The sequence below is a fragment of the Suncus etruscus genome, chromosome 14 (genome assembly GCF_024139225.1).
Source record: "Suncus etruscus isolate mSunEtr1 chromosome 14, mSunEtr1.pri.cur, whole genome shotgun sequence".
In the NCBI taxonomy this organism is placed as follows: Eukaryota; Metazoa; Chordata; class Mammalia; order Eulipotyphla; family Soricidae; genus Suncus; species Suncus etruscus.
Window position 1 is genome coordinate 18,365,002 of NC_064861.1, and position 25,715 is coordinate 18,390,716.

At 44.7% G+C, this 25,715-nt stretch overlaps 1 protein-coding gene across 2 annotated transcripts in view; it reads right to left on the minus strand.

Annotated features, from left to right (window-relative positions):
• The window catches only part of RBM27 (RNA binding motif protein 27), an 82,415-nt gene that overhangs the window by 50,942 nt on the left and 5,758 nt on the right, over positions 1-25,715 (minus strand). For both annotated transcript variants that reach the window (XM_049786847.1, XM_049786846.1), the window contains exons 2-4: positions 6,514-6,632; positions 4,149-4,273; positions 28-122 (exon numbers count right to left, since the gene is read on the minus strand). In XM_049786847.1, the coding sequence (XP_049642804.1) occupies positions 28-122; positions 4,149-4,273; positions 6,514-6,632 (339 nt within the window). The remainder of the gene's footprint in view (positions 1-27; positions 123-4,148; positions 4,274-6,513; positions 6,633-25,715) is intronic.

Here is a 25,715-nt window from a genome sequence, read left to right on the forward strand (position 1 = left end):
TAATCCTAATTAAAAATAAACACAAACCTTCGTTCACTAGATTCTGAACTTATCTTCTGGGGACTAGGATATTTCTTTTTCTTACTACCATCTCGTTCTTCCTCTGCTGGTTCCTGAAATACCTGTAAGAAAACAATCATTAGAAGCCATAAGAGTCCCATGGGCCAAAAAGATACTACAGCACCAGTAAGATACTTGTCTTGCACTAGGTCAACCCAGGTTCAAACCCTGGCATTACATATGGTCCCCAGCACCACCAAGTGAGTCCTGAGTGCAAAGTCAGAAGTAACCCCTGAACATTGCCAGGTGTTCCCTGGCATAAAAGGAAATAAAAATAAATTTATAGGGCCAGAGAGATAGCATAGTAGTAGGGCATTTGCCTTGCACGTGGCTGACCCAGGATGAATCTGGGTTTGATTCCTGGCATCCTATATGGCCTCCCAAGCCTGCCAAGAGCGATTTCTGAGTGCAGCGCCAGGACTAACCCCTGAGTGCGACTTTTAAACCAAGAAAACCAAAAACCTGGGGCCAGCGAGGTGGCGCTAGAGGTAAGGTATCTGCCTTGCAAGCGCTAGCCAAGGATCAGGACCGCGGTTCGATCCCCCGGCGTCCCATATGGTCCCCCCAAGCCAGGGGCAATTTCTGAGCACTTAGCCAGGAGTAACCCCTGAGCACCAAACGGGTGTGGCCCGAAAAACCAAAAAAAAAAAAAAAAAAAAAAACCACCAAAAACCCTATACAGGTCAAAAGGATAAAAGGTTTACCTTGTAAGTGGCCAACCCAAATTTATTTGTTTGTTTTTTTTTTTTGGTTTTTGGGCCACACCCAGCGATGCTCAGGGGTTACTCCTGGCTGTGTGCTCAGAAATAGCTCCTGGCAGGCACGGGGGCCATATGGGACACCGGGACTCGAACCAACCACCTTTGGTCCTGGATCGGCTGCTTGCAAGGCAAACACCGCTGTGCTATCTCTCCGGGCCCAGCCAACCCAAATTTAATCCCTGGCATCCCATATGTGCTCCAGGAGTGATCCCTGAGCACAGAGCAGGAGTCAGATGTGAAGAAGATAAATAAAATAAAATAAAAACTAGCCACAGCAGACTGGAGAAGTATAGTAGGTAAGGCCCTGCACAAGGCCAACCCAGGTTTGATCCCCAGCATTCCATATGGTTCCCTGAGCACAGCCACAAATGACCCCTGAGAACAAAGTCAGAAGTAACCCTGAGCTTCGCATAGTGTGGCCAAAAAAAACAAAACAAAACTATACAAACTGAAGCAGATCAGAGGACTAGTGCACATGCTTTACAACTAGGTTGGACTTTTATCCCTAAGCACTAACTACCAGAAGAAACCCCGCAGCCCACCCCAGCACCAAATCATGGTAGCCATAGAGCATCACTGGCTGTGATCCAAAAACAAAAAATATATATGAAACGCAAGAATGCAGCCTTTCAGTGCTGAAATCCTTTCCCAGTTTGATCTCGGGGACCACATGGTCCCTAGGAAATCACTGTGGGAACAACCTCTGAGCAGTCAGGAATGGTCCATGGCTCCCAAGCACAAGAGTCAGGAGTGTTCCATGATTCCTGAGCACTTCTAAAGGTAACCATTCCCCCAAAACGGAGTACTAACAAATGCTACCAGTGGACAAAGCCTGAAAGCATTAGACTAAGTGAAAAAGAAGACAGACCACATGCAATTTCTTTCAAGTGACATGGCCAGAGTAGACAGGTCTAGCTAAGTAGAAAAGACTCAGTGAATGGTGGCCCTAAGGCCTGAGAGGAAAGGATGGCAAATGGGGACAGGGTTTCTTTACTGAATGATAAAAACATTCAAAAATGAACCAAGAAGGGGCCAGAGAGATAGCATGGAGGTAAGGCGTTTGCCTTTCATGCAGGAGGTCATCGGTTCGAATCCCGGCGCCCCATATGGTCCCCTGTGCCTGCCAGGAGCAATTTCTGAGCCTGGAGCCAGAAAAAACCCCTGAGCACAGCCAGGTGTGACCCAAAAAAAAAAGAACCAAGAAACTTTGACTAGTCTAATAAAAGCCACCACACTTCTATTATGCTATTTTTTAGACTATTGAGGAAATAACTTCAAAAGCTGAAGCAAAGTTTTGCTTTTATAGAACCAGGTTTGATCCCTGCATAGTATGGGTTAGCACCAAGCAGCACCAGGAGTTGTAACCCCCATAGCAAAGCAAAAGGAGTAACTGCAGAGCACTGCCATGTATAGCCCCAAATCGAAACAAATATCAAACACAGAAGGGAACAGGAGCTTGTTAATATTACTCTCATTTCTTTAATTTTCATTGTAAAACATTTGACCATTAAATAATCTGTGTTTTTCTATGTTGATTTTGGGTTTGGAGACCACACCCAGCATTGTTGGGAGGGAGGGGTTAATCTTGGCAGAGTGCTCAAGGGTCAGTCCCTATGATGCTTTGGGAATCATATGGCTTGAGAACTACACAAATCCCCACCCAATCCCCCATATGCAAAACACATACTTCTTTAGAGCTATCAGCTGCCCCCTACACTTTTGATTTTAAATTAATTTCCTAGAATTTACAGTATTAAAGATATGGGGATCTGATTACCTAGATTTGTTTTGTATTGTTTTTTTCTGTTTTGTTTTTACTACACCTATAGGCGCTCAGAAGTTACTTCTGGCTCTGTACTCAGAAATCACTCCTGGTGGTGCTCGAGGGACAATGTGGGATGCCAGAGATGGAACCCAGATTGGCCTCATGCAAGGCAAGAACTTACCTAACTGCGAAACTATCTCTCTAGTCCACTAAAGATATTTTTCAATTATTTAAACTTTTTTTGGGGAAATTATTATATGGCATTCAATATTAAATACTGGCTAATATTTCTTGAATTAGGTATATGTATATATGTACACACACATAATCATCTATTTTGGTCCTTGTATCTATCAAACAAAAATATGGAAACTTAGAGTAGAAATAACAACTCAAAGGGTCAGGAGACACACATAAGACCCAGTTTTGGAGGTTTTTTTGTTTTGATTTGTTTTGGGGCCATACCTAGTAGTGCTCAAGAGTTACTCCTGGCTCTGAGCCTTGCATGCAGCCAATCTGGGTTCGATACCCAGCATCCCATATGGTCAACTGAGCACTGCAAGGAGTGATTCCTGAGTGCAGACCCAGGAGTGAGCCCTGAGCATTGACTGATATGGCCAAAAACAAAACAAAACAAAACATGACTGACAGGAAAAAGAAATCATTCTACCATCCACAAAAGAATGACCAAGAGGGGCATGGCGGTAAGGCATTTGCCTTGGACGGATCCCAGTTCGAAACCCAGCATCCCATATGGTCCCCCGAGCCTGCCAGGAGTGACATCTGAGTGCAGAGCCAGGGGTAATCTCTGAGCACCGCCAGGTATGAACATCCCCCCCCCCCCCAAATAATAATAAAGAATGACCAAGAATACACAACATTCCCTAGAGCCTCCATGGACAAGCTTCAGTACTTCAGACATTCAGATTTGGAGATTCGCCATGAAGGAGCACACCAGATGTACTCACTGACACCAGGTTTTACAGTTTTCTCTGCCAAAAGAATATGGTATTGGAGACCAAAGAGATAATACAGAGAGCAGGCATTTGCCTTGTACATAGATAACTGAGGTTCAATTTTTAGCACCCCATATGGTCCCCCAAGTTTGCCAGGAGTGATTCCTGGGTACAGAGCCAGGAGTAAACCCTGTGCACAGTAAATGTGTCCCTATCCCCACCAAAAAAAAATAAGGTCTGTCCATCCTGCACCCATGTGGTTGTCCAGAAAACAGTAAGGACAAAGCAGTAAAGACAAAAAAGCTTAATCAAACAAGCTTCATAGACTGGCCACCTATGTACATGTCGTCACCTTCAAAAATCTACAGGCATGGGCCAGAGAAGTAATACAGCAAGTTGGGTGCTTGCCTTGCAAGTGGTTGACCCAGGTTCTATCTCCGGCATCTCATAAGATCCCCTGAGCACAGCAAGAAGTGTTTCCTGACTGCAGAGACAGGAGTGATCCCTGAGCCTGTTTTGGAACAGTTGTGGCCCAACAATCAAAAGATAAAAAAGAAAAAGAAAGAAAGAAGTCTCCCAAAGCAAAGAAAGCTTGTATTACATTACCTCTTCTTTAATTTCTTCCTTCTCTTGGACTGGTGGCTTTGGTTCAGGCTTAACTGGCTCCAAAGGTGGAAGGTAATTCTTAGTGTAGAGACTGTCAAATAGTTTATCCACAAAACCTGAAGTTTCTAAGGAGAAGAAATCATATTTAAGTGTTAGATAAAAATACAAAAGCTAGGCAAAATATTCCTTCAGCAAAGCTGAGCAAAGCACAATATCTCATGTACTACAGGTGGACTAAAAATATGGCTATAGAGCAGGGGTCTCAAACTCAATTTACCTGGGGGCCGCAAGAGGCAAAGTCGGGGTAATCCTTGAGTGCAAAGTCATGAACATTGGAGGTGTGACCCAAACAACTAAAACAAAACAAAACAAAACAAAAAAAGATTCTTCTAGAGCAGGGCCACAATATGTTGTACGGAGGGCCGCAAACGGCTCGCAGGCCACGAGTTTGAGACCCCTGCATAGAAAATGGCTATAGAGAACTGTTATAGAGAATCCAAAATCTGAATTTTTTTGGCTTTTGGTTTGTTGTGTTGCTTAGCCCCTACAGAAGCATGCATACATACATATATACAAACCACACACACACACATACACACAAAGAATGGGCTCTAGGAGTAACCCCTGAGCACTGCCAGGTGTGACCCAAAAACAAAAACAATACAAACACTGCAATACAAACACTGCAATCCGCTGAGCTATCTCTCTGGTCCCAAATTCTGGCTTTTTGGGGGGCCAGAGAGATAGTATACCAAGGACGGCACTTGCCACACTCAGCACAGGATTAGATTCCCAACTTCTCCTTTAGTCCTTAGTCACACCAGGAGTGATTCCTGGGCTGAAATCCAGAAATAGTGTGGCCCAAAAGCAACCAAGTAAGAACAACAACAACAAAAGAAAAAAAAAAAGACACTGGGTAGGGCATTTGCCTTGCATTGGCTGACCTAGATTTAATCACCAGCAACCCCTATGGTCCCCTGAGTACTGTCAGGAGTGATTCCCAAGCACAGAGCCAGGAGTAAGCCCCAAACACTGTTGGGTGTGGCCTAAAACTAAAAACCAAAATTCTGACTTCTTAAAACTCTTCAATATAGATGTATACAAAATGATTAACACATTTAAGATTATTTGCCAGTAAAAGATTCCAACAGTGAAAGACTGGAAACGGGCCAGAGAGAATTACAGGTTCAATCCCAAGCACCACATATGGCCCCCTAAGACCTGCAAGGAGTACAAAGTTACCCCTGAGCACAGAGACAAACTATACACCCAGAGCTCCACAGTATATGGTCCAAAACCAAAAATAAACAATACAATCCACAAATTAAATACCTAGTTAACTCATGGGACAAGCACACAATGATCTACATGGTGATTATAATAATGAGTAGTGGGGCGCTAGAAGTAAGGTGTCTGCCTTGCAAGCGCTAGCCAAGGAAAGGACCACGGTTCGATCCCCCGGCATCCCATATGGTCCCCCCAACCCAGGGGCAATTTCTGAGCTCGTAGCCAGGAGTAACCCCTGGGAGTAACCCCTGAGCACCACTGGGTGTGACCCAAAAAAAAAAAAAAAAGAACCTGCCGAGAGGCAGGACGCTGGCGCTGACAGACAGATGCTTTGGGCCCGGAGAGATAGCATAGCGGTGTTTGCCTTGCAAGCAGCCGATCCAGGACCAAAGGTGGTTGGTTCAAGTCCCGGTGTCTCATATGGTCCCCCGTGCCTGCCAGGAGCTATTTCAGAGCAGACAGCCAGGAGTAACCCCTGAGCACCACCGGGTGTGGCCCAAAAACCAAAAAAAAAGGAAGGGGCCAGAACGATAGCACAGCGGTAGGGCATTTCCCTTGTGCACAGCTGACTCAGGGCGGACCAAGGTTCGATCCCCTGAAGTAACCCCTGAGTGTCACTGGGCGTGCCCCAAAACAAACAAACAAACAAACAAACAAAAAAAAAAAAAAGAAAACTTTACTCCGGACTCTGCATTCAGGAAAAGCCTGGTGGTGCTCAGGAAATCACCTAAAATGCTGGGGATCAAACCCAGTCAACCACTTGTCGGGTAAGTGCCTTACCCTTTTGTACCATCTCTCCTGCCTGATGTTGCTTATTCTTTTTTAAATTTTCTTACTTTTTGTGTGCTGGCCCTATCAGGAAGTTTTACACTGTGGGTGTGGAGAAGCTGGGCAGGCCAGGACAAGTTGGATTCAGTGGCTACTTGTTTTGTATTCTGGGATCATTCCTAATGGCCCTGAGGGGAACATATGCAATGCTGGGAATCAAACTGGGGTTTAATCATGTACTAACTCCCTAAGCCCCAAAATCTGAAGTTTAAATATTTATCCAAATATTTGGATGAGGGCCCATAATTACCTTTTTGTAAAAAGACATCAAGTTGATCTGCACAAAAGGCTTTCAATTCTTTCTCAGGTTTGTCCTTCTTCACCAGTGCTACAACATAGTTGGCTAAGGCTGAAGGATCAGCATCACATCTAAAGTTGAGAGAAAAAAAACATTTCTAAACAATCTTTTTCAGTCAGTCATTAGCAAAATTATCTTGTAAAGCTAAAGGTCAAACTCTAGAGGTCAGAGACATAGTACAGGTATTAAGGTATTTGCCTTGCATACAGCCAACCCCAAGTCAACCCACCACCATACAGTCCCCCAAGTACCAAGTACCATCAGAAGTGACCCTAAACTCAAAACAAAAATCAAAACCAAAAGTGATGATGGAGCCAGTAGGACATTTGCCTTGCATACACCAGGTCAATCCCCAGAATCCCGTATGTCCCCAACAAGCCCTCGAAGAGTGATTTCTTTTTTTTTGGTTTTTGGGCCACACCTGGCAGTGCTCAAGGGTCACTCCTGGCTGTCTGCTCAGAAATAGCTCCTGGCAGGCACGGGGGACCATATGGGACACCGGGATTCGAACCAACCACCTTAGGTCCTGGATGGCTGCTTGCAAGGCAAACACCGCTGTGCTATCTCTCCGGCCCCGAAGAGTGATTTCTAAGCTCAGAGCCAGATGTCGCTTATAGTCCCAAATCCAAACAAAGCAAAAAAGTGATGGAGCCAGAACAAGAGCATACATAGCTTGTAGGTTATTTGCCTTGCAAGAAGTCAACTCAGGTTCAATCCCCACCATCAGATATGAGCCTACCAGAAGTAATTCTTTTTTATTTTTTGTTTTTTTTTGTTGTTGTTGTTGCTGTTTGTTTTGGGGTCACACCTGGCAGCACTCAGGGGTTACTCCTGGCACTACACTCAGAAATTGCTTCTGGCAGGCTTGGGGAACCAGATGGGATGCTGGGATTCGAACCACCATCCTTCTGCATCAAGGCAAACGCCTTACCTCCATGCTATCTCTCCGGCCCCTATTTTTTTCTTTTTTGGGCCATACCAGGTGACGCTCAGAGGTTACTCCTGGCTATGCACTCAGAAATCACTCCTGGCTTGAGGGACATATGGGACACCCGGGGATGGAACCGCGGTCCGTCTTAGGTCAGCTGTGTGCAAGGCAAATGCTCTACTGCTTGTGCCACTGCTCTGGCCCCCAGGAGTAATTCTTGAGCTCTGCTGGATTTGGCCCAAAAATTTAAAAAAAAAAAAGGTACCACGGTCACAACAATGACTTGCTGGAAGTTCTGCCACCAAATAAAAACTACAGTCCTGGCAGCACAACCATCTGTGATTCCTTGTGAAGTCTTTGCAAGTATGAACTTGGCTGCAAAAAACACACTAAAATGTGATTAATCTAAAATGTATAAGCACCGCACTCTGAGAGCATCACAACCAAGTGTGCAAGCACAACAACCAAGTACCGTATATACTCGAATATAAGCGAGTCCCCATCCCCTCCCCACCCCCGTAAAAAATTGTGCCAAAAACCAGAACTTGGCTTATACTCGGGTCATACAGGTACGCTGAATCAAATGCACAGTCTCCAGTCATCTTCTACTGTCTGCTGGAGGGGGCGGTGCTTCAGCTCAGTCCACAAGTGGAGGCTGAGCTGAACTGAACTGTATGCCACTGAACTATTTAACCCACAATATTCTGCGCTTTGTATGAGACCAACAGCAGTGATATCTGCGAACTCAGTGATGACAATGTCTATGCTGATACCCTCACATCACATACAGCTGAAGCTCTGTTTGGACATACAGATGAGGAGGAGGAAGAATCCAGTAATGAACAATTTTTAACCTTTGTGATTTAGCTTGATTACCAGTTAATCTACGGTTTCTTGCACTTAAAGGTTTTTCGTGTTTGTGTGTGTGTTTTGGTTTTGGGGTCAAACCCGGCATTGCTCAGGGGTTACTCCTGGCTCTACGCTCAGAAATTGCTCCTGGCAGGCTCAGGGGACCATATGGGATGCCGAGACTCGAATCACTGTCCTTCTGCATGCAAGGCAAAAGCCCTACTCCATGCTATCTCTCTGGCCCCTTTATTTAAAGTTTTAAAGTTATTGTTACTAGTTTAGTTTTTCTTTAGCAATAAATATTGAAAAACATTTAACCTACTGATTCCTCAATTATTGCAATTGTTTTGGGTATGTATTTTTTATTTTTGAAATTTACCAGTGGCTGCTGCATTTTCCACCTCGGCTTACACTCGAGTCACTAAGTTTTCCGAGTTTTTAGGATAAAATTATGAAGTCGGCTTATACTCAAGTATATATTGTATATGTATGTGTACCTAGTTGACTACAAGAACAAAAAGATGGGGCCTGAGAGATAGCACAACAGTAGGGCATTTGCCTTGCTTGCAGCAGATTCAGGACAAACAGTGGTTCGAATCCCAGCATCCCATATGGTTCCCCGTGACTGCCAGAAGTGATTCCTGAGCGCCAAGCCAGGAGTAACCCCTGACCTTTGGGTGTGACCCAAAAACAAAAAAAATTAAATTAAATTAAAAAAAAATAACAGGGCCAAAACAATAGCACTGAGTAGGGCATTTGCCTTACACATGGCCAACCTAGGTTTAATGCCTGGCATTCACATGGTCTCTCTAGCCTGCCAAGAGTGGTTTCTTTTTTGTTGTTTTGGTTTTTTTGGGCCACATCCGGCAGTGCTCAGGGGTTACTCCTGGCTCTGCGCTCAGAAATCACTCCTAGCAGGCTCGAGGACCATGTGGGATGCTGGAAATCAAACCCAAGTTATTCTTAGGCCCTCAGGAGTAATTTCTGAGTGAGAGCCAGGAGTTGCACGAGTGCTGCCAAGCGTGGCCAAAAAAAAAAAAAATGAAATGAAAAGAAAATTCAAATAAAATTTTACACAAATAAGGCCTTACAGTTCAACACCAATTTCAAAGAAACTAAGAATACGGGGAGCAGAGAATACAGCAGACTTGAGGTTCAATCCCTGGACTCTACAGGATACTATGATTCCCATCAGGAGTGAGTCAAGTACAGCATGAGTGTACAGCATGAGTGTGACCCAAAGGCAAAAAATAAGTACCAATAACTAAAAATCTAAAGAGCTAGAGAGACAGTACAGGAGGTAAGGGCTTGCCTTGCAAGTGGCTGACCTGGATGGTCGGACCATATGGTCCCCCAAACATCAAGAGTAATTCCTGAGTTCAGAGCCAGGAGTAATCCCATTTCTTTTGTGCCCCCACATAAAACAAAAAAATGTGTTAACCATGGCTATGCCATAATTACTCTCTTTCAAGTAGTTCTTGTAGGTAGGATGACTTTTACTTTGAGGAAAAGGCACCTACAGTTCTCAGTCAACATTCAAATTGATAAGATGGGACAGAAAATCACATTTTAGTCTTTTCTGAGAGCAGTGCTCAGGAAGTCCAGGAGCCCCTCACAGAACTTCTCAATGAAAGGCTCTGAGGATGTGGTGCTACTCAGCCCTACATGACAGTAGTGCTAACTAAGAGGCTTCTCAGTGTTCAAGGAACCAATAACCGGGAATCAAATACAGCACATTCAGCCCATCCTCCAACCCTATATTTCTAACTGTACCAAAATACAGATCCTGGGTACAAAAGATCTTTGTTTCTTTTTGTATCTTTGTTGCCAGGGATCGAACCCAGGGTGTCATTCATGCTAAGAATCTGCTCAATCACAGAACAAGAATCCAAAGATAATTGTTTGGTTTTGTTTGGTTTTGGGGTCACACCCAGCAGTGCTCAGTGGTTACTCCTGGCTCTACGCTCAGAAATCGCTCCTGGCAGGGTAGGGGTACCATAGGGGATGCCGGGATTCCAACCACCAACCTTCTGCATGCAAGGCAAATGCCCTACCTCCATGCTCTCTCCGGCCCCCAAAGAAGATATTTTAAATATAGAAATTAAAATTACTGGGGCTGGAGCAGGTAGGGTGTTTGCCTTGCTGTGCTGATCCAGGTTCCATCTCCATCATTCCATGTGGTCCCTGAACACTGCCCAGGAGTAATTCTTGAGTACAGAGCTAGGAGTAATCCCTGAGAACCTCTGAGTGTGGCCCAAAAACAAAAACAAAAAAATTACTTTTGTCTCTTGTGCCACATTGACCTGCTGGGAGTTATCGCTGGCTAATGGCTTAAGAGACCACCACCACCACCCCCACAGTGTTCAATCAACCAAACAATACTGGGATCAAAGTAGTAATTGCTGCATGCAAACCATGTGGTTCCAGTGCTTTAAAGCAACTCTTGGATACTACAATTGTTTTCATTTTAATTAAGAATGGCAGAGGGGGGCCCGGAGAGATAGCACAGCGGCGTTTGCCTTGCAAGCAGCCAATCCAGGACCAAAGGTGGTTGGTTCGAATTCCAGTGGCCCATATGGTCCCCGTGCCTGCCAGGAGCTATTTCTGAGCAGACAGCCAGGAGTAACCCCTGAGCAACGCTGGGTGTGGCCCAAAAACCAAAAAATAAAAATAAAAAGAATGGTGGGGGGGGGGCAGAGAGATAGCATGGAGGCAGTGTTCGCCTTGCATGCAGAAGGATGGTGGTTGGGATCTGCCAGGAGTGATTTCTGAGCATAGAGCCAGGAGTAACTCCTGAGCGCTATCAGGTGTGACCCAAAAACAAACAAACAAAAAAAAGAATGGCAGAGGGGCCAGAGAGATAGCAAAGAAGTAGGGTGTTTGCCTTGCATCCAACCAACCCAGGACCAACAGTGATTAGAATCCTGGCATCCCATATGGTCCCCCATGCCGGCCAGGAACAATTACTGAGCACAGAGTCAGGAGTAACCCCTTAGTGCCGCTGGGTGTGCCACCCCCCCCAAAAAAAAAGGAAAAAAAAGAATGGCACAGCCAGAGAGAGAGAGAGAGAGCCTTGCAGGGGCCAACTCAGGACCAATGGTGGTTCAAAACCTAGAAACACATATGGTCCCCGGAGCCTGCCAGGAGTAACCCCTGAGCGCTGCCAAGTGTGGCCCCAAAACCAAAAAGATAGAATAAAATTAATTTAGGGGCCAGAGCAGTGGCGCAAGCAAGCAATAGGGCGTTTGCCTTGCATGTGCTAACCTAGGACAGTCCACAGTTCCAATTCCCCAGGGTCCCATAGGTCCAGGCCAGGAGCGATTTCTGAGCGCATAGCCAGGAGTAACCCCAGGGTGTCAATGGGTGTGGCCCAAAAATAAATAAATATGAATGAATAAATAAATGAATGAATGAATGAATGAATGGCAGAAAGAGGTAATGGTACTTCCTCCAAAGTTACCAGAACTTTCAAGACATTTCATGACTTGAAAAATATAATGCTAGGCAAAAAATATGAGGTTTTTAAAGAGAAACAGGGAAATATTCATATTATTGAATAAATGGGCTATATTAAACAATGGCAGATATCTTACATAATCTATTTAGTAATGAGGGCCAGAGATAATACAGATAGGTGAGGTAAGTGCCTTGAATGTAATTGACCCAGATGAAACCCCCCAAGTGATGCCAGAAGCCAAGAACTGAGAATAGAGAAGACCTGAGACCACTGAGTGTGACACACACCTAATTGTTTTGTTTTGGGTGACAGTTGTGCTCGGGGCTTACTCTTGGCTCAGCACTAGAGATCACTCCTGAGAGGGCTCAAAGTCATATGCAATGTTGGTGTCCGCTGTATATAAGAGAACTGCCGTAACCACTGTTTAGTTGGGGGTATTTTGGTTGCTTGTTTTTAGGCCACAACACGAAATGCTCAGAGGTTACTCCTGTTGCTGCACTCAGGAATTATTCCTGATGAGTTCAGAGAACCACAGAGGATGGTGGGTGGGATAAAACTAGGTCAGATATGTGCAAGGCAAACCCCCTACATGCTGTGCTTTAGCTCCAGCCCTGTTATGTTTTTGTTTGTTTGTTTTTTGTTTTGTTTTTGGTTTGGGGGCCACACCTGGCATTGCTCAGGGTTTACTCCTGGCTCTGCACTCAAAAGTCACTCCTGGAGGCCGAAGAGATAGCACAGCAGTAAGGTGTTTGCCTTGCACGTAGGACGACTTTGGTTCGAATCCCAGCATCCCATAAGGTCCCACAAGCCTGCCGGGGGCGATTTCTGAGAGTAGAGTCAGGAGTAACCCCTGAGCGCTGCCAGGTGTGACACAGAAACAAAAACAAAAACCAAAAAAACAATCACTCCTGGCAAGCTCAAAGGATAAAATGGGATGCCAGGATTGGAACAGGGTCCATCCCATGTTGCCGTGCAAGGCAAACGCCTTACCGATGTGCTATTGCTCTGGCCCCTCCAGTCCTGTTTTATTTGGTTTTATTTTAGGTTTTTGGGTTGTGGTTGTTTTTGGTTTTTTTAGGTTGTAGGGGTTTTTTTTTGGGGGGGGGGGTTCTGGCCATGATCAGGGAACTAAATGTGCTGGAGATTGAGCCTGGGTCAGCTAATCGCCCATTTCATTGATTTACTTATTGGAGGCCAACCTAGCCAGTGCTCAGGACCTTACTCTATTCAGAGGTCACTCTTGGTGGGGCTCAAGAGATCATACAGGTTGTCTGGGATTGAACTGGTAACAGCAGTCTGTAAGGCAAGCACCCTAACCACCATAGTATGTGACTCCTGTTTAACCATAGGTCCATGCTTACAAGAGAGGGTGGGAGCCGGAGCAATAGCACAGTGGGTAGGGCATTTGCCTTGTCTTGTACACGGCCAATTTGGGACTGACAAAGGATCTGAGCACTGGCAGGTGAGGCCCCAAAACAAAAACAAGGACAAGACAACAACAAAAAAAGAAACAAGAGGTGCTGGCTTACAAGAAAGTGGAACGAACACCACTGGTTTATCACCTTGGTTCTAACTACTGTTCCATGGACATTACGCAGGACACTGCAAACGAAAGTGTAAACGGCTAAAAAAAATATTTTGCATGTGTGTCCAGTCTCTTTTTACTTTGGTTCTTAGCATACAGGTGCTCAAGATCTTACTCCTGGCTCTGTGCCCACAGGTCACTCTTTCCAGTGCTCTGGGGTCCATATATAGTACTGTAAGTCAGTAGGGCAAGCATTATAAGTCCTGTCAATCCAGCCCACTTGTCCTCTTTGTTTGTTTTTTGCTCTTTCTCCTCACTTAACTACCTTGAGTTATAATATCATCACATCAAAATGTATTTTATTAGAAACAGCCTAGAGGGAGGATACAGATACGGAACCTATGTTTAGAGAGAGTACTGTGGGTAGGGTGCTTGCCTTACAGGCAGTTGACACTGGTTTAATCCCAACAGCATAAATGGCCCCCTGAGCCCCACTAGAAGTTATCCCTGTATAAAGAACCAGGAATAAGTTTGAGCACAGCTAGGTTTGCCCCAAATCTAATAAATAAAATGAGAGAACAGCTGATTGTAAACATTGATGATTAGAATCAGCATCAAACATAAAGTCATATTTATAGCAAAAGAAAGGTAACTATTTATACTTAACAGCTCTTAATGGTTACCCAGAGCAAACCATATGGAAAATTGCCAATGTGAAGTAAGTCACATAAATTGAATGGTTGAATAATATACTAGGAAATCTATTTTGCAATTTTCTGCACCTTTATCATTCTGCATATTCTTCAATACACTTACCCTTTACTAAATCTTTTTTTTTTGGGGGGGGGGTTTACACAAAGTGATGCTCAGGGGTTACTCCTGTATATATGCTCAGAAATCGCTCCTGGCTTGGGGGACCATATGGGATGCCGGGGATCGAACCGCAGCCCATCCAAGGCTAGCGCAGCCAAGGCAAACGCCCAACCACTTGTGCCAGTGCCCAACCACTTGCGCCACCCCCTCCAGCCCCCAAAATAAATCTTTTATCATGGAAAGTCAACAGAAACGTAAAAAGGTTGGGCCAGAATGAGAGCAGAGTGGATATGCCTTGCAGGTGGCCCACCAGAGTTCAATCTCCGGCATCCCATAGGGTCCCCAAAGCCTGCCAGGAATGATGTCTGAGTGCAGAGAGCCAGGAGTAACCAAGTGCTGCTGGGTATGGCAAAAAAAAAAAAAAGGAAGAAAAGAAAAAATGTAAAAATTGGCGGGAGAGATTTAGAATGTTCATAATCTTGGGTCTGTAGAGCACCTCCCTCCCTTGCATGTATAAAGCTTGCTCTTGTTTGTGTTCATTCTCTCTCCTGCCTCACTCTCTTTTCATATTTGGCCACACCTGTTGGTGCTTGGAGGTGCTCAAGGCTTACTCCTCCCTCAGTACTCAGGAATCATTCTTGACAAAATTTGGGGACCATATGGAGTGCAGGGATACAGTACTAACTCTCCAACCCCAGAATTTGTATTCTTACATTAGTAGTTGTGTTTTCAGAAAACTGCCTCAGAAATCCATCTAGGGATCAGGGCAAAAGAACAGTCATGACCTTGTAGGTTGCCGACAGGACCCCCAAGCACTGCCAGGAGTAATTCCTGAGTGCAAAGCCAGAGTAAACCCTGGCACAATCGAGTATGGCCCCAAAACAAAAACTCAAATGAACAATAAACAGAAATCAATCAATCCAGGCCAGAGAGATAATACAAGTGGTAAGGCACGCTGCCCACTCTGGCATGCCCCCCAGTACCTACATGGTTCCCCAAGTACTGTGGAGATAAATCCTGGACACAGGCCTTGAACACAAGCAGGTGTAGACCCCAAAACCAATAAATTAAATAATTTAACTGAATATGTTAACTAAATGTCAAACATCTTACTGTGTAATGAACTTAACTCTGAACAAGGCAACTATTTCTTTTTTTTTTTTTTGGTTTAGGTTTTGGGTTTTGGGTCACACCCGGCATTGCTCAGGGGTTACTCCTGGCTCTATGCTCAGAAATCGCTCCTGGCAGGCCCGGGGGACCATATGGGATACCAGGATTCAAACCAACGCTTTACCTCCATGCTATCTCTCCAGCCCCAGCTATTTCTTATTTTATCTCAGGAATAACCTCTGGCCCAAAACCACTCTCCAGGGGCTAAAGCAATACCATAGTGATAGGGCGCTTGCCTAGTACACAGCTGACCCAGGTTCAATCCCCAGCATCCCATATGGTCCCCCAAGCCTGCCAGGAGCAATTTCTGAGTGCAGAAACAGGAGTAAACCCCTGACCGCGGCTGGGTGTGGCCCAAAATTAAAAACAAAAACAAAAAAAATAAACCACCATTCACCAGCACTATCACTCCCCCAAAAGTGATCTGAAAATAGAGCAGACAATAGGTAAGGCTTCTTGCACTGCATATAGCCAACCCCAAGCCAATGCTTGGCTTGGCAATACATTAACCCCAGAATTCACTCAGAGAATCATTCAGAGGCACTGAGCTATTCAAGAATAGCCCCTGAACACCATCAGGTGTGGCCCAAAGTAAGTAAATAAAGGCCTGAGTATAGAAAGCGGGCAGGGTATTTGCCTTCCACATAGCCAACAAGGATTCAGTCAACCTGGGTTCAATCCTTGGCATCATATATAGTCCCCCCGGCACTGCCAGGCGTGATTCCTGAGTGCAGAACCAGGGCATCGTGATTCCTGAGTGCAGAACCAGGGCATCGTAGGGTGTGGCCCCAAACCAAAAATAACAAAGTTAACTTCTGGCTTTCAGCCAAGAGCTACTGGGGTAGGAAGAGTGAAGTCAAGTATTTCAGAGGCGGACCCGGAGAGATAGCACAGTGGCGTTTGCCTTGCAAGCAGCCAATCCAGGACCAAAGGTGGTTGGTTCGAATCCCGGTGTCCCATATGGTCCTCCGTGCCTGCCAGGAGCTATTTTTGAGCAGACAGCCAGGAGTAACCCCTGAGCACCGCCGGGTGTGGCCCAAAAAAAACAAAAAAAAAAAAAAAACAAAAAAAAAATATTTCAGAGGCAGACAAAAATGAGATAAGAACAAGTAGGTTCTTGAGTCTGGATACTAAAACATGCTAAGAAATCTGGGCAATATAAGTTCTTTTTTTTAGGAACTAGTAAATGGTCTCTTTAAAACAGTCCTATGACAGTTTAGAGAGTTTAGAGGCACACTAATTCTTTGGAGCTACTAAACTTTAGAAAAATGATCTGTACTTCTCCATCTTTTTTTTTTTTTTTTTTTTTTTTTTGGTTTTTGGGCCACACCCTGTGTGACACCTGGGTTACTCCTGGCTATTTGCTCAGAAATCGCTCCTGGCTTGAGGGACCGTATGGGACACCGAGGGATCAAACCGTGGTCCATTCTAGGCTAGCGTGCACAAGGCAGATGCCTTACCACTTGTGCCACTGCTCTGGGCCCCTTCTCCATCTTTTATTTTTTGTGGTGCTACAGATCAAACCCAGGTCCTCTATATACAAGGCATGTGCTCTAACACTGAGTCACATCTAAGAATTTCTCAATCTTAACATATCCCCTGGAGTTGGGCAATAGTACAACAGGGAGGGCACTGGCTTTGCACACGGCAGACCAGGGTTCAATCCCTGGCATCCTATATATCCCTCGAGCATTGCCAGGAGTGATTCCTACCTAAGTGCAGGTCCAGGAGTAACTCCTGAGCATCACAAGGAGTGGCCAAAACCAGGAAAAGAAAAATAAGAAGGACATAGCCCGATGTAATACTTAACACTAGCCCAGTGGTTCCAGTTGGGTGGGCGTAGCACACTGGAACAAATCTAGCCAGGGCAGTAAATACCCTGGGATATACACATAAGGGAGGCTTTCTGTTTGTTAGTGTAAAGACAGACAGATTCCAGGCCAGAAAGTACAGAGGTTAAGGTACTTGCCTAGCTGTAGCTAGTCTATACCTCAACTCCCAACAGCACAAATGCCCCCACCTACTCACCCACCCAACCAGTAACACCCGGTGTGACTCCAGAGCAAAGAGGTAAGGAAAGATCCCTGTGAACTGCCAAGTGTTTTTTTACCCAAAAAAGAAGATAGATTTCCAGAGGAGTTTTGAGTGATATTTTCTGTTCTCTGAAAGGGGGTTGCAGGCCAAATGAGTTTGGGAACCTCTGCCCTAGTAGTTCATCACAAAGACAGGTCTCACAGCTACTGACTAGGACTCTTCCTTCCATTGGAACAACTGCAGAGATTCCTAGTCAAAATTTAACTTAATAAGGATTACTAGCATATAGCAGAGTTCAACCAAGTAGTCCAGGATATAACTCAGCAATAGAGCACTTGCCTGGCTCTGTATGGAGCCCATGCAAGGCACTCCACAGCAATGGAAAAGGGCAAAACAGAGGGGCCAGATATATAGTACAATGGGTAGACTGCAGACCTGGATTCAGTCCCTAGCACTGCATATGGTTACAAGACCTGCCTGGAGTGATCCCTGAGTACAGAGCTAGAACACTGTGGTCCAAACACCCCTCTTTTCCAAAAAAAAAAAAAATTGAGAGAAGTTGGGACTAAGATAATCCAGAGGAATTTACCCTGCATGCAACACACTCTTGGTTCAATCCCTGGCACCACATATGGTTTCCTGAGTACCTCCAGGAGAGACCACAGAGCAATTCTGGGTGTGGCCCCATCAAAAGAAAGGTCAGGAAGATAGCTCAGGGCCAGAGATAATTCACCAGATAAGGGAAAAGATACTTTAACAGGTAAGACACCCCCGTGTGCCATATGGTCCCGAGCTCACCACAAATGACTCTTCAGTGCAGAGCCAAGAGTAGCCCCCTGAGCATCACCAGGTGTGGTCCAAAACAAAAACAAACAAACAAAAAGCTAGCTCCCAGGGCTGAGTGTCTGAGCACGCAGAAGGCTGGGCTGGATCCAAGCACTGGAAGGCTTTACCTCAGCACTCCCAGGAGTGGCCTTCAAGTACCCTAAAGGAAATAGTCCCTGAGCATCACCAACTTTGACCACCTCCAAACCTAGAGAAAAAGACCCTGAAAGAAGAGAGAGGTCAAAGAACGTGAGCACTTATTTTGCATGGGAGCAAAAGTACAACCCCTTGGGGCTGGAGCAATGGAGCGGAGCTGTAAGGTGTCTGCCTTGCTGGCACTAGCCTAGGGCAGAATGCGGTTCAATCCTCCCCTCCCCCATCCCATATGGTCCCCCAATCCAGGAGTGATTTCTGAGCGCATAGCCAGGAATAACCCCTAAGCGTCACTGGGTGTGGCCAAAAAAAAAAAAAAAAAAAGTACGTACAACCCCTGGCATCACATTGTTTTTCAAACACGGCCAGGTATTGGTCTACCTCAATAAATACATCAGTAAGTAAATAGTGTAGAGGGATTAAGGCACATGCCTGGCATGTGGCTGACCCTAATTAGATCCCCTATCATCTCCCAAGCACTGCTAGAAGCCCTGAGTAGCACCAAGTGTGGCCTCAACTCCCAATAAATAAATTAAAAATGTAAAGACCTTGATAGGGTAAAAATAAAGATATTATTTTAAAAGGGGGAGCGGAGAGATAGCATGGAGGTAAGGCATTTGGTTTGCATGCAGAAGGTCGGTGGTTCGAATCCCAGCATCCCATATGGTCCCAAGTCTGCCAGGCGCGATTTTTGAGCCTAGAGCCAGGAGTAACTCCTGAGCACTGCCAGGTGTGACACAGAAACCAAAAACCAAAAACCATAAACCAAAAAAAAAGACATTGGGCCAGAGTGGTGGCACAAGCAGTAAGGTGTCTGCCTTGCCCACAGTAGCCTAGGATGAACCACTGTTCGATCCCCCAGGCGTCCCAAATGGTCCCCCAAGCCAGGAGCGATTTCTGAGTGCATAGCCAGGAGTAACCCGTGAGTGTCACTGAGTGTGGCAAAAAACAAAAAAACAAAAAAACAAACAGACATTGATAGGGGCCAGAGCTATGTAAAACAGCAGGTAGGGTGCTTGCCTTCCATGTATGCAGCCTACGTGAATTCAATTCCCAGTACCTCATATGGGCTCCTGAGAATCACCCAGTGTGCAGCCTCCAGGCCCCCAAAAAGGCCTTGATAGATTAAATTCAGAAATTGTCTATCAGGGTGTAGCTATCATTAACAATGTCTAGCTTGTCTTTTAAGGCCTGCAGTAAGACTTTAGCTCTACTATGCCCAAGTCCTAGTCTAATTATTTGAAGCAGAAGTAGCAGTGGTATTTAACATTAATAAGGGCCAGAAACAATAGGGGTTAAGGCCTGATAGGTGCCCATTTTGATCCCTGACACATTACTTCCCTTCACCATGCACTGCCAAAAGCAGGCTCTAATCACTACTGGGTGTGACCCAATGTACCCCCACCCAAAATTAATGTTTCTGCAACATCAGGCAAAAACTGATTTGGATAACACCAAGTGATGCTGAGAATCAAAACTGACAACTCAAACATGCAACTCTACATCTCCAGCACCAATTTTTGTTTTGTTCTGTTGTTTTTATTTTGTTTCATTTAAAAAAAAAAAAAAGACACTGAAAGGGGCCGGAGAGATAGCACAGCAGTAGGGCATTTGCCTTGCACTCGGCCAACCCAGGAGATGGTGGTTCGAATTCTGGCATCCCATAATGGTCCCCCAGAGCGTGCCAGGAGTGGTTTCTGAGCGCAGAGCCAAGAGTAACCACTGAGTATTTCCGGGTGTGGGTAAAAAACTTAAAAAAAAAAAAAAAGCAACCACTGAAGGAGCCAGAGAATAGCACAGCAGAGTAAATTGCTTACATTACACAGTCAATCTGGGTTCAATCCCCAGCATCCCATATGGTCCCTGAGAACCACCATCTGGCCCAAAAACAAAACAAAACACCAACAATAAAACCCCAGTGAATTGTTTATAATTGATGAACAAAAAGGCAATTTTTTTTTCAGTGACACCAGCAGAGCTGAGGGGCGCACCTGACAATTCTGGGGGAACATAAAAGGTGGGATTTGAACCATTGCCACACCAGAGTCAAGTACATCTCTCTCTGATTGAGGTTTGGATAAAAAAGCCCCGTTTATAGTTTACATCATTAACCTAACATTAAGTAGGTAAAAGGCTAATATAATTAATCTTATAATCAAGGTTAGGCAATTCAGAACTAGAAAATAGGGCCAAAGCAATAGTATAGGGGGTAGGGCGCTTGTCTTAAATAAGGCCAAATTGGGTTCAATTCCCTACACCCAAAACGGTCCTGAGTACTTCGAGAAATGATCCCTGAACAAGATACCAGGTGTAAGCCCTGAGCAATGTGAGGTGTGGGTCACACACACACACCAAAAAACAGAAACTAAATGTTCTACTTTATAGGATACAATAAAATGGATATTTGATATAGATGCAACTGCAGAAATTAGTGAATCCCTAGATTCAATCCCTACATGGTCAAAAGAAAATTATAAATATATATTACAAATTTTGCCATTCATTTTAACTCTATACAAATTTTTACAATAAGCCAAGCATCAGTAAATTCATGTTTATACATAGTTTATATATTATAAATAACATAAGACATAAAAACTTTTTCGGGGGGGGGGCCAGTTACATGCCTCAGAAAGCTGGAGAACATTCTTTGCTTTAAGGACAACGGCGTTCAAACCTCAACATCATACTGAGCATACACTGAGCAGCTGAGTTCTGCCAAGTATGACCCCCCCACCTCCCACAAAGAGAAACATTTTTGGTAGAATGCTTAAACTCTATAGACTTCTAGATATGTTCTCAATGATGATTTTATCCTCCAATTTACTTAGAGAAACGGTCATGAGGTTCAAATATTTAACTTGAATGTGATTTGGTTTTGGGTTTGGGTTCTTTTTTTTTTGGGGGGGGGGGGGCTATACCCAGTGGTTTTGTACTCAGGAATTACTCCTGGTGGACTCAGGAAACCATATAGGGTGCCAGAAATAGAATCCCATCCTCATCACATGCAAGATGCCCTCTTTGCTGTACTATCTCTTCAATGACACTGTTTTGTTTCTAGATCACACACCTGTTTGTGCTCAGGGCTTACTCATGGCTCTATACTCAGGAATTATTCCTGACAATGCTCAGGCCCATATGAAATGCTGAGTATTGGACCCAGGGCAGCTGCATGTAAGGCAAGCAAGTACCTATCTGCTGAGCCTCTCAGGGCCAGTGTTATTTTACTTTTACTCTCATTTTATTGAAGCTCCATATTTTACAGTCATACTTGGGTTCTACAACCTTCCAGCTCAAATTCTGACACCCTGTCAACTTCCCTTTACCAATGTTCCTAGGTTCCCTCTCTCCCCTACACCCCACCCTGCCATCATGGGGCTGGGGAGTTTGTGGGCTACACCCAGCAATTCTCAGATTACTCCTGGCTATACACTCAGGAATTACTTCTGGCGGTGCTCAGGGGACCCTATGGGATGCCAGGGATCAAACCCAGGTTAGCCTGGTGTAAGACAAATGCACTCCCCCCCATACTTATCAACCAGGCCCCCTTGCCACGCAACCTTATATTCTTTTTTTTTTTTTTTGGCCACACCCAGTAACGCTCAGGGGTTACTCCTGGCTATGTGCTCAGAAGTTGCTCCTGGCTTGGGGGACCATATGGGACACCGGGGGATCGAACCGCGGTCCGTCCAAGGCTAGCGCAGGCAAGGCAGGCACCTTACCTTTAGCGCCACCGCCCGGCCCCCGCAACCTTATATTCTTAAAGTCTGGGTCTCCTGATCAGTGGTGTTGACTCTGTAGCTTGGATATTTAGCTTTATCACTTTTTTTTTTTTCTTTTGGTGTTTGGGCCATACCGGAGGCTCTGGGGTTACTCCTGGCTATCTGCTCAGAAATGGTTCCTGGCAGGCACGGGGGACCATATGGGACACCGGAATTCGAACCAACCACCTTAGGTACTGGGTCGGCTACTTGCAAGGCAAAGGCCACTGTGCTCTCTCTCCAGCCCCAGCTTTATCACTTCTTAACAAACCAGATGTACTGAAATCTTCATTCCCTTCTCTCCCCATAACTCAATTTCTTTCCTTCTTTCCTTCTCCCTATACTCTGAAGCCAAGGGTAATCTAGGCATCCCCCTTTAAATCATAACATTCTCCATTCAATTAGTCTAATATCACATAAGTAAAAAAAAATTTCTTTTTGGTTTTTCTGGGTCACACCCAGCAGTGCTCAGGAGTTACTACTGGCTCTATGTTCAGAAATCGCTCCTAGCAGGCTCTAGCAGGCTCGGGGGACCATGTGAGTGCCGGGATTTGAACCACCGTCTGTTCGAATCAACTGCATGCAAGGCAAACACCCTTCCGCTGTGCTAACTCTCCGGCCCTCTTGAAGGATTTTAACCTTTGTGATTTAGCTTGATTAACTGTTAAGCTATGGTTTTCTGTACTTTATTTAAAGTTTTAAAGTTATTGTTGCTAGTTTACAGTTTTTCTTTAACAATAAATATTGAAAAACATTTAACCTACTGACTCCTCAACTACTGTAATTGTTTTGGGTATATATTTTCATTTTTGAAATTTACCAGTGGCTGCTGCATTTTCCACCTAAGCTTATACTCAAGTCACTAAATTTTCCCAGTTTTTAGGGTAAAATTAATGGAGTTGACTAATACTCGGGTGGCTTGTACTTGAGTATATAGGTACTCTTGATAGTTCTTGGAGAACCATATGGTATGCAGGGGATCAAACCCAGGTCAGCTGCAAGACAAATGCCCTAACCACTTTACTCAGGCCCCTCAGTTGTAAACTTTGATAAATTCAATTGGCTGTCAATTAAGTTAGATAACTAAGTGCTAGTAATTGAAAACTTCATCAATTTTGATAACTGGAAGTTAAGTTAAATAAGAAAGTGCAAGAATAGGGCCAGGTTCAATCTCCAATATGATCCCTGAGTCCAGTCAAGAGTGCTTGAGTATAAAGCCACAGAAAACCACAAGCGGGCTGGAGAGATAGCATGGAGGTAAGGCATTTGTTTGCCTTGCATGCAGAAGGACGGTAGTTCGAATCCCGGCATCCCATATGGCCCCCCAAGCCTGCCAGGAGTAACCCCTGGGCACTGCCAGGTGTGACCCAAAACCCCCCCCCAAAAAAAAAAAGCACAAGCACAGAACTTTTTATTTAAGTGCAATAGTAAATCATGTACACACAATGATTCTAACATATCCACTACAGATACATTATATGAAAGCCTAACAACTGCTCATGTTGTTGCAACATGCCAATCTGCCATGAAAATTTTCTTAGGGTCCGGAGAGATAGCACAGTGGCGTTTGCCTTGCAAGCAGCCGATCCAGGACCAAAGGTGGTTGGTTGAATCCCGGTGGCCCATATGGTCCCCGTGCCTGCCAGAAGCTATTTCTGAGCAGACAGCCAGGAGCTGAGCACCGCCGGGTGTGACCCAAAAACCAAAAAAAAAAAAATCTAGACTATGCAAAGTAAATTTACAAACACAATCCACTTTAGCATATTTATTTAATACATGTAGGTTGTCTATAACAAAATAAAATATTTTCCTAAGACAGAATACTAAGAATAAAAATATACACATGATAATGGTTTTTTACCATTTTGTCTACCAATTCCATGCAAAACATGGTTAAGTGAAGTTAAAAATAAGCCAGGGCCAGATAGCACAGCAGTAGGGCTTTTGCCTTGCAAGCAGCCTTGGTTCAATCCCTGGTGTGCCATATGGTCCCCCGAGCCAGGAACAATTTCTGAGCGCAGAGCCAGGAGTTAACCCTGAGTGACCCAAACACACATACACACACACAAAAAAAGTAAAACTTTCAGATAAAAATAAATTAGGTTTTATTTGTTTTTGGTTTTAGTTTAGTTTATGTGCCACAACCAGGCTGTGCTCAGGGCTTCCTGACATTAGGCTTAGGGATCACTCCTGGGGTCCGGAGAGATAGCATGGAGGTAAGGCGTTTGCCTTTCATGCAAAAGGTCATCGGATTCTGAATCCCGGCATCCCATATGGTCCCCGGTGCCTGCCAGGAGCAATTTCTGAGCACGGAACCAGGAATAGCCCCTGAGCACTGCCGGGTGTGACCCAAAAACCACAAAAAAAAAGGGGGGATCACTCCTGGTGGGGAGACCACAGCTTTGGGCAAGACTAGTGCCATAACCACTATACACTCAGACCCCAAGTTGAATTTTTTTTATGGGGTTGGTTTTCAAGGATGGGGGGGGGGGGGGAGGGGGGAATGGGGATATTCAATCCTGGTGGGTTCAGGGGATCATATAGGATACTGGCGACCCATATCAGCCATGTGCAAAGCAAGTTCCCTACCCACTATCTAGCCCCTGAGATTTTATTCGAAGGAGTTTGTTTTGGGGCCACAACAGGCAGTAATTATTAGCTACTCCTGGTTCTAATGCTGGAAGGAGAGGGATCCTCTCGCATGTGATACAGGGAATCAACTAGTACCTACATGAACAGCACATGGCCTACCCAGAACCAAACTAAATGTGGGTCTTTTGGGGGAAGGTCTAGGTACTTATCTTTACACTGTGAAAGTCAAAGTTATGATTTTATTTTAGATTTAGGGGGTGGCTTTGAACACAGCTCTTCACACATATCAGGCAAGTGGTTCTATCTCTTGAGATACATGCCTAGTCCCTAATTTTAGGTCTTTCTTAATCAAGTAACAAAAATTTTTATTTCTTGGAGTCGGAGAGATAGTGTGGAGGTAAGGCGTTTGCCTTTCATACAGAAGGTCACTGGTTCAAATCCCGGCATCCCATATGGTCCCCCGTGCCTGCCAGGAGTGATTTCTGAGCGTGGAGACAGGAGTAACCTCTGAGCGCTGCCAGGTGTGACCCAAAAGCCAAATAAAAAATTTTTATTTCTTTATTTTCTCTTGGGACATTAAATCCAGGGCCTCATGCCCTCAAGACAGACACCATACCAAGTCACATCTTTGACTAATATATATATATATAAATATATATATACATATACATATATATTACATGTATATTTATTTCATATATTATCTTACATACATATTTATTTTTGGGTCACATCCAGTGATACTCAGATGTTACTCCTGGCTTTGCATTCAGTTACTCCTGGCTTTGCATTCAGAAATCACTTCTGAAGGACCCATATTCCCTGTCGGAGATCAAACCCAGGTTGGCCACATGCAAGACAAATGCTCAAACAGACCTGCTGTGCTATTGCTCCAGCCCCTGACCCTATTTAAAAATTCAAAAAACAGGGGGGCCAGAGAGACAGCACGGAGGTAGGGCATTTGCCTTGATGCAGAAGCAGGGTGGTTTGAATCCCAGCATCTCATATGGTCCCCCAAGCCTGCCAGGAGGGATTTCTGAGCGTAGA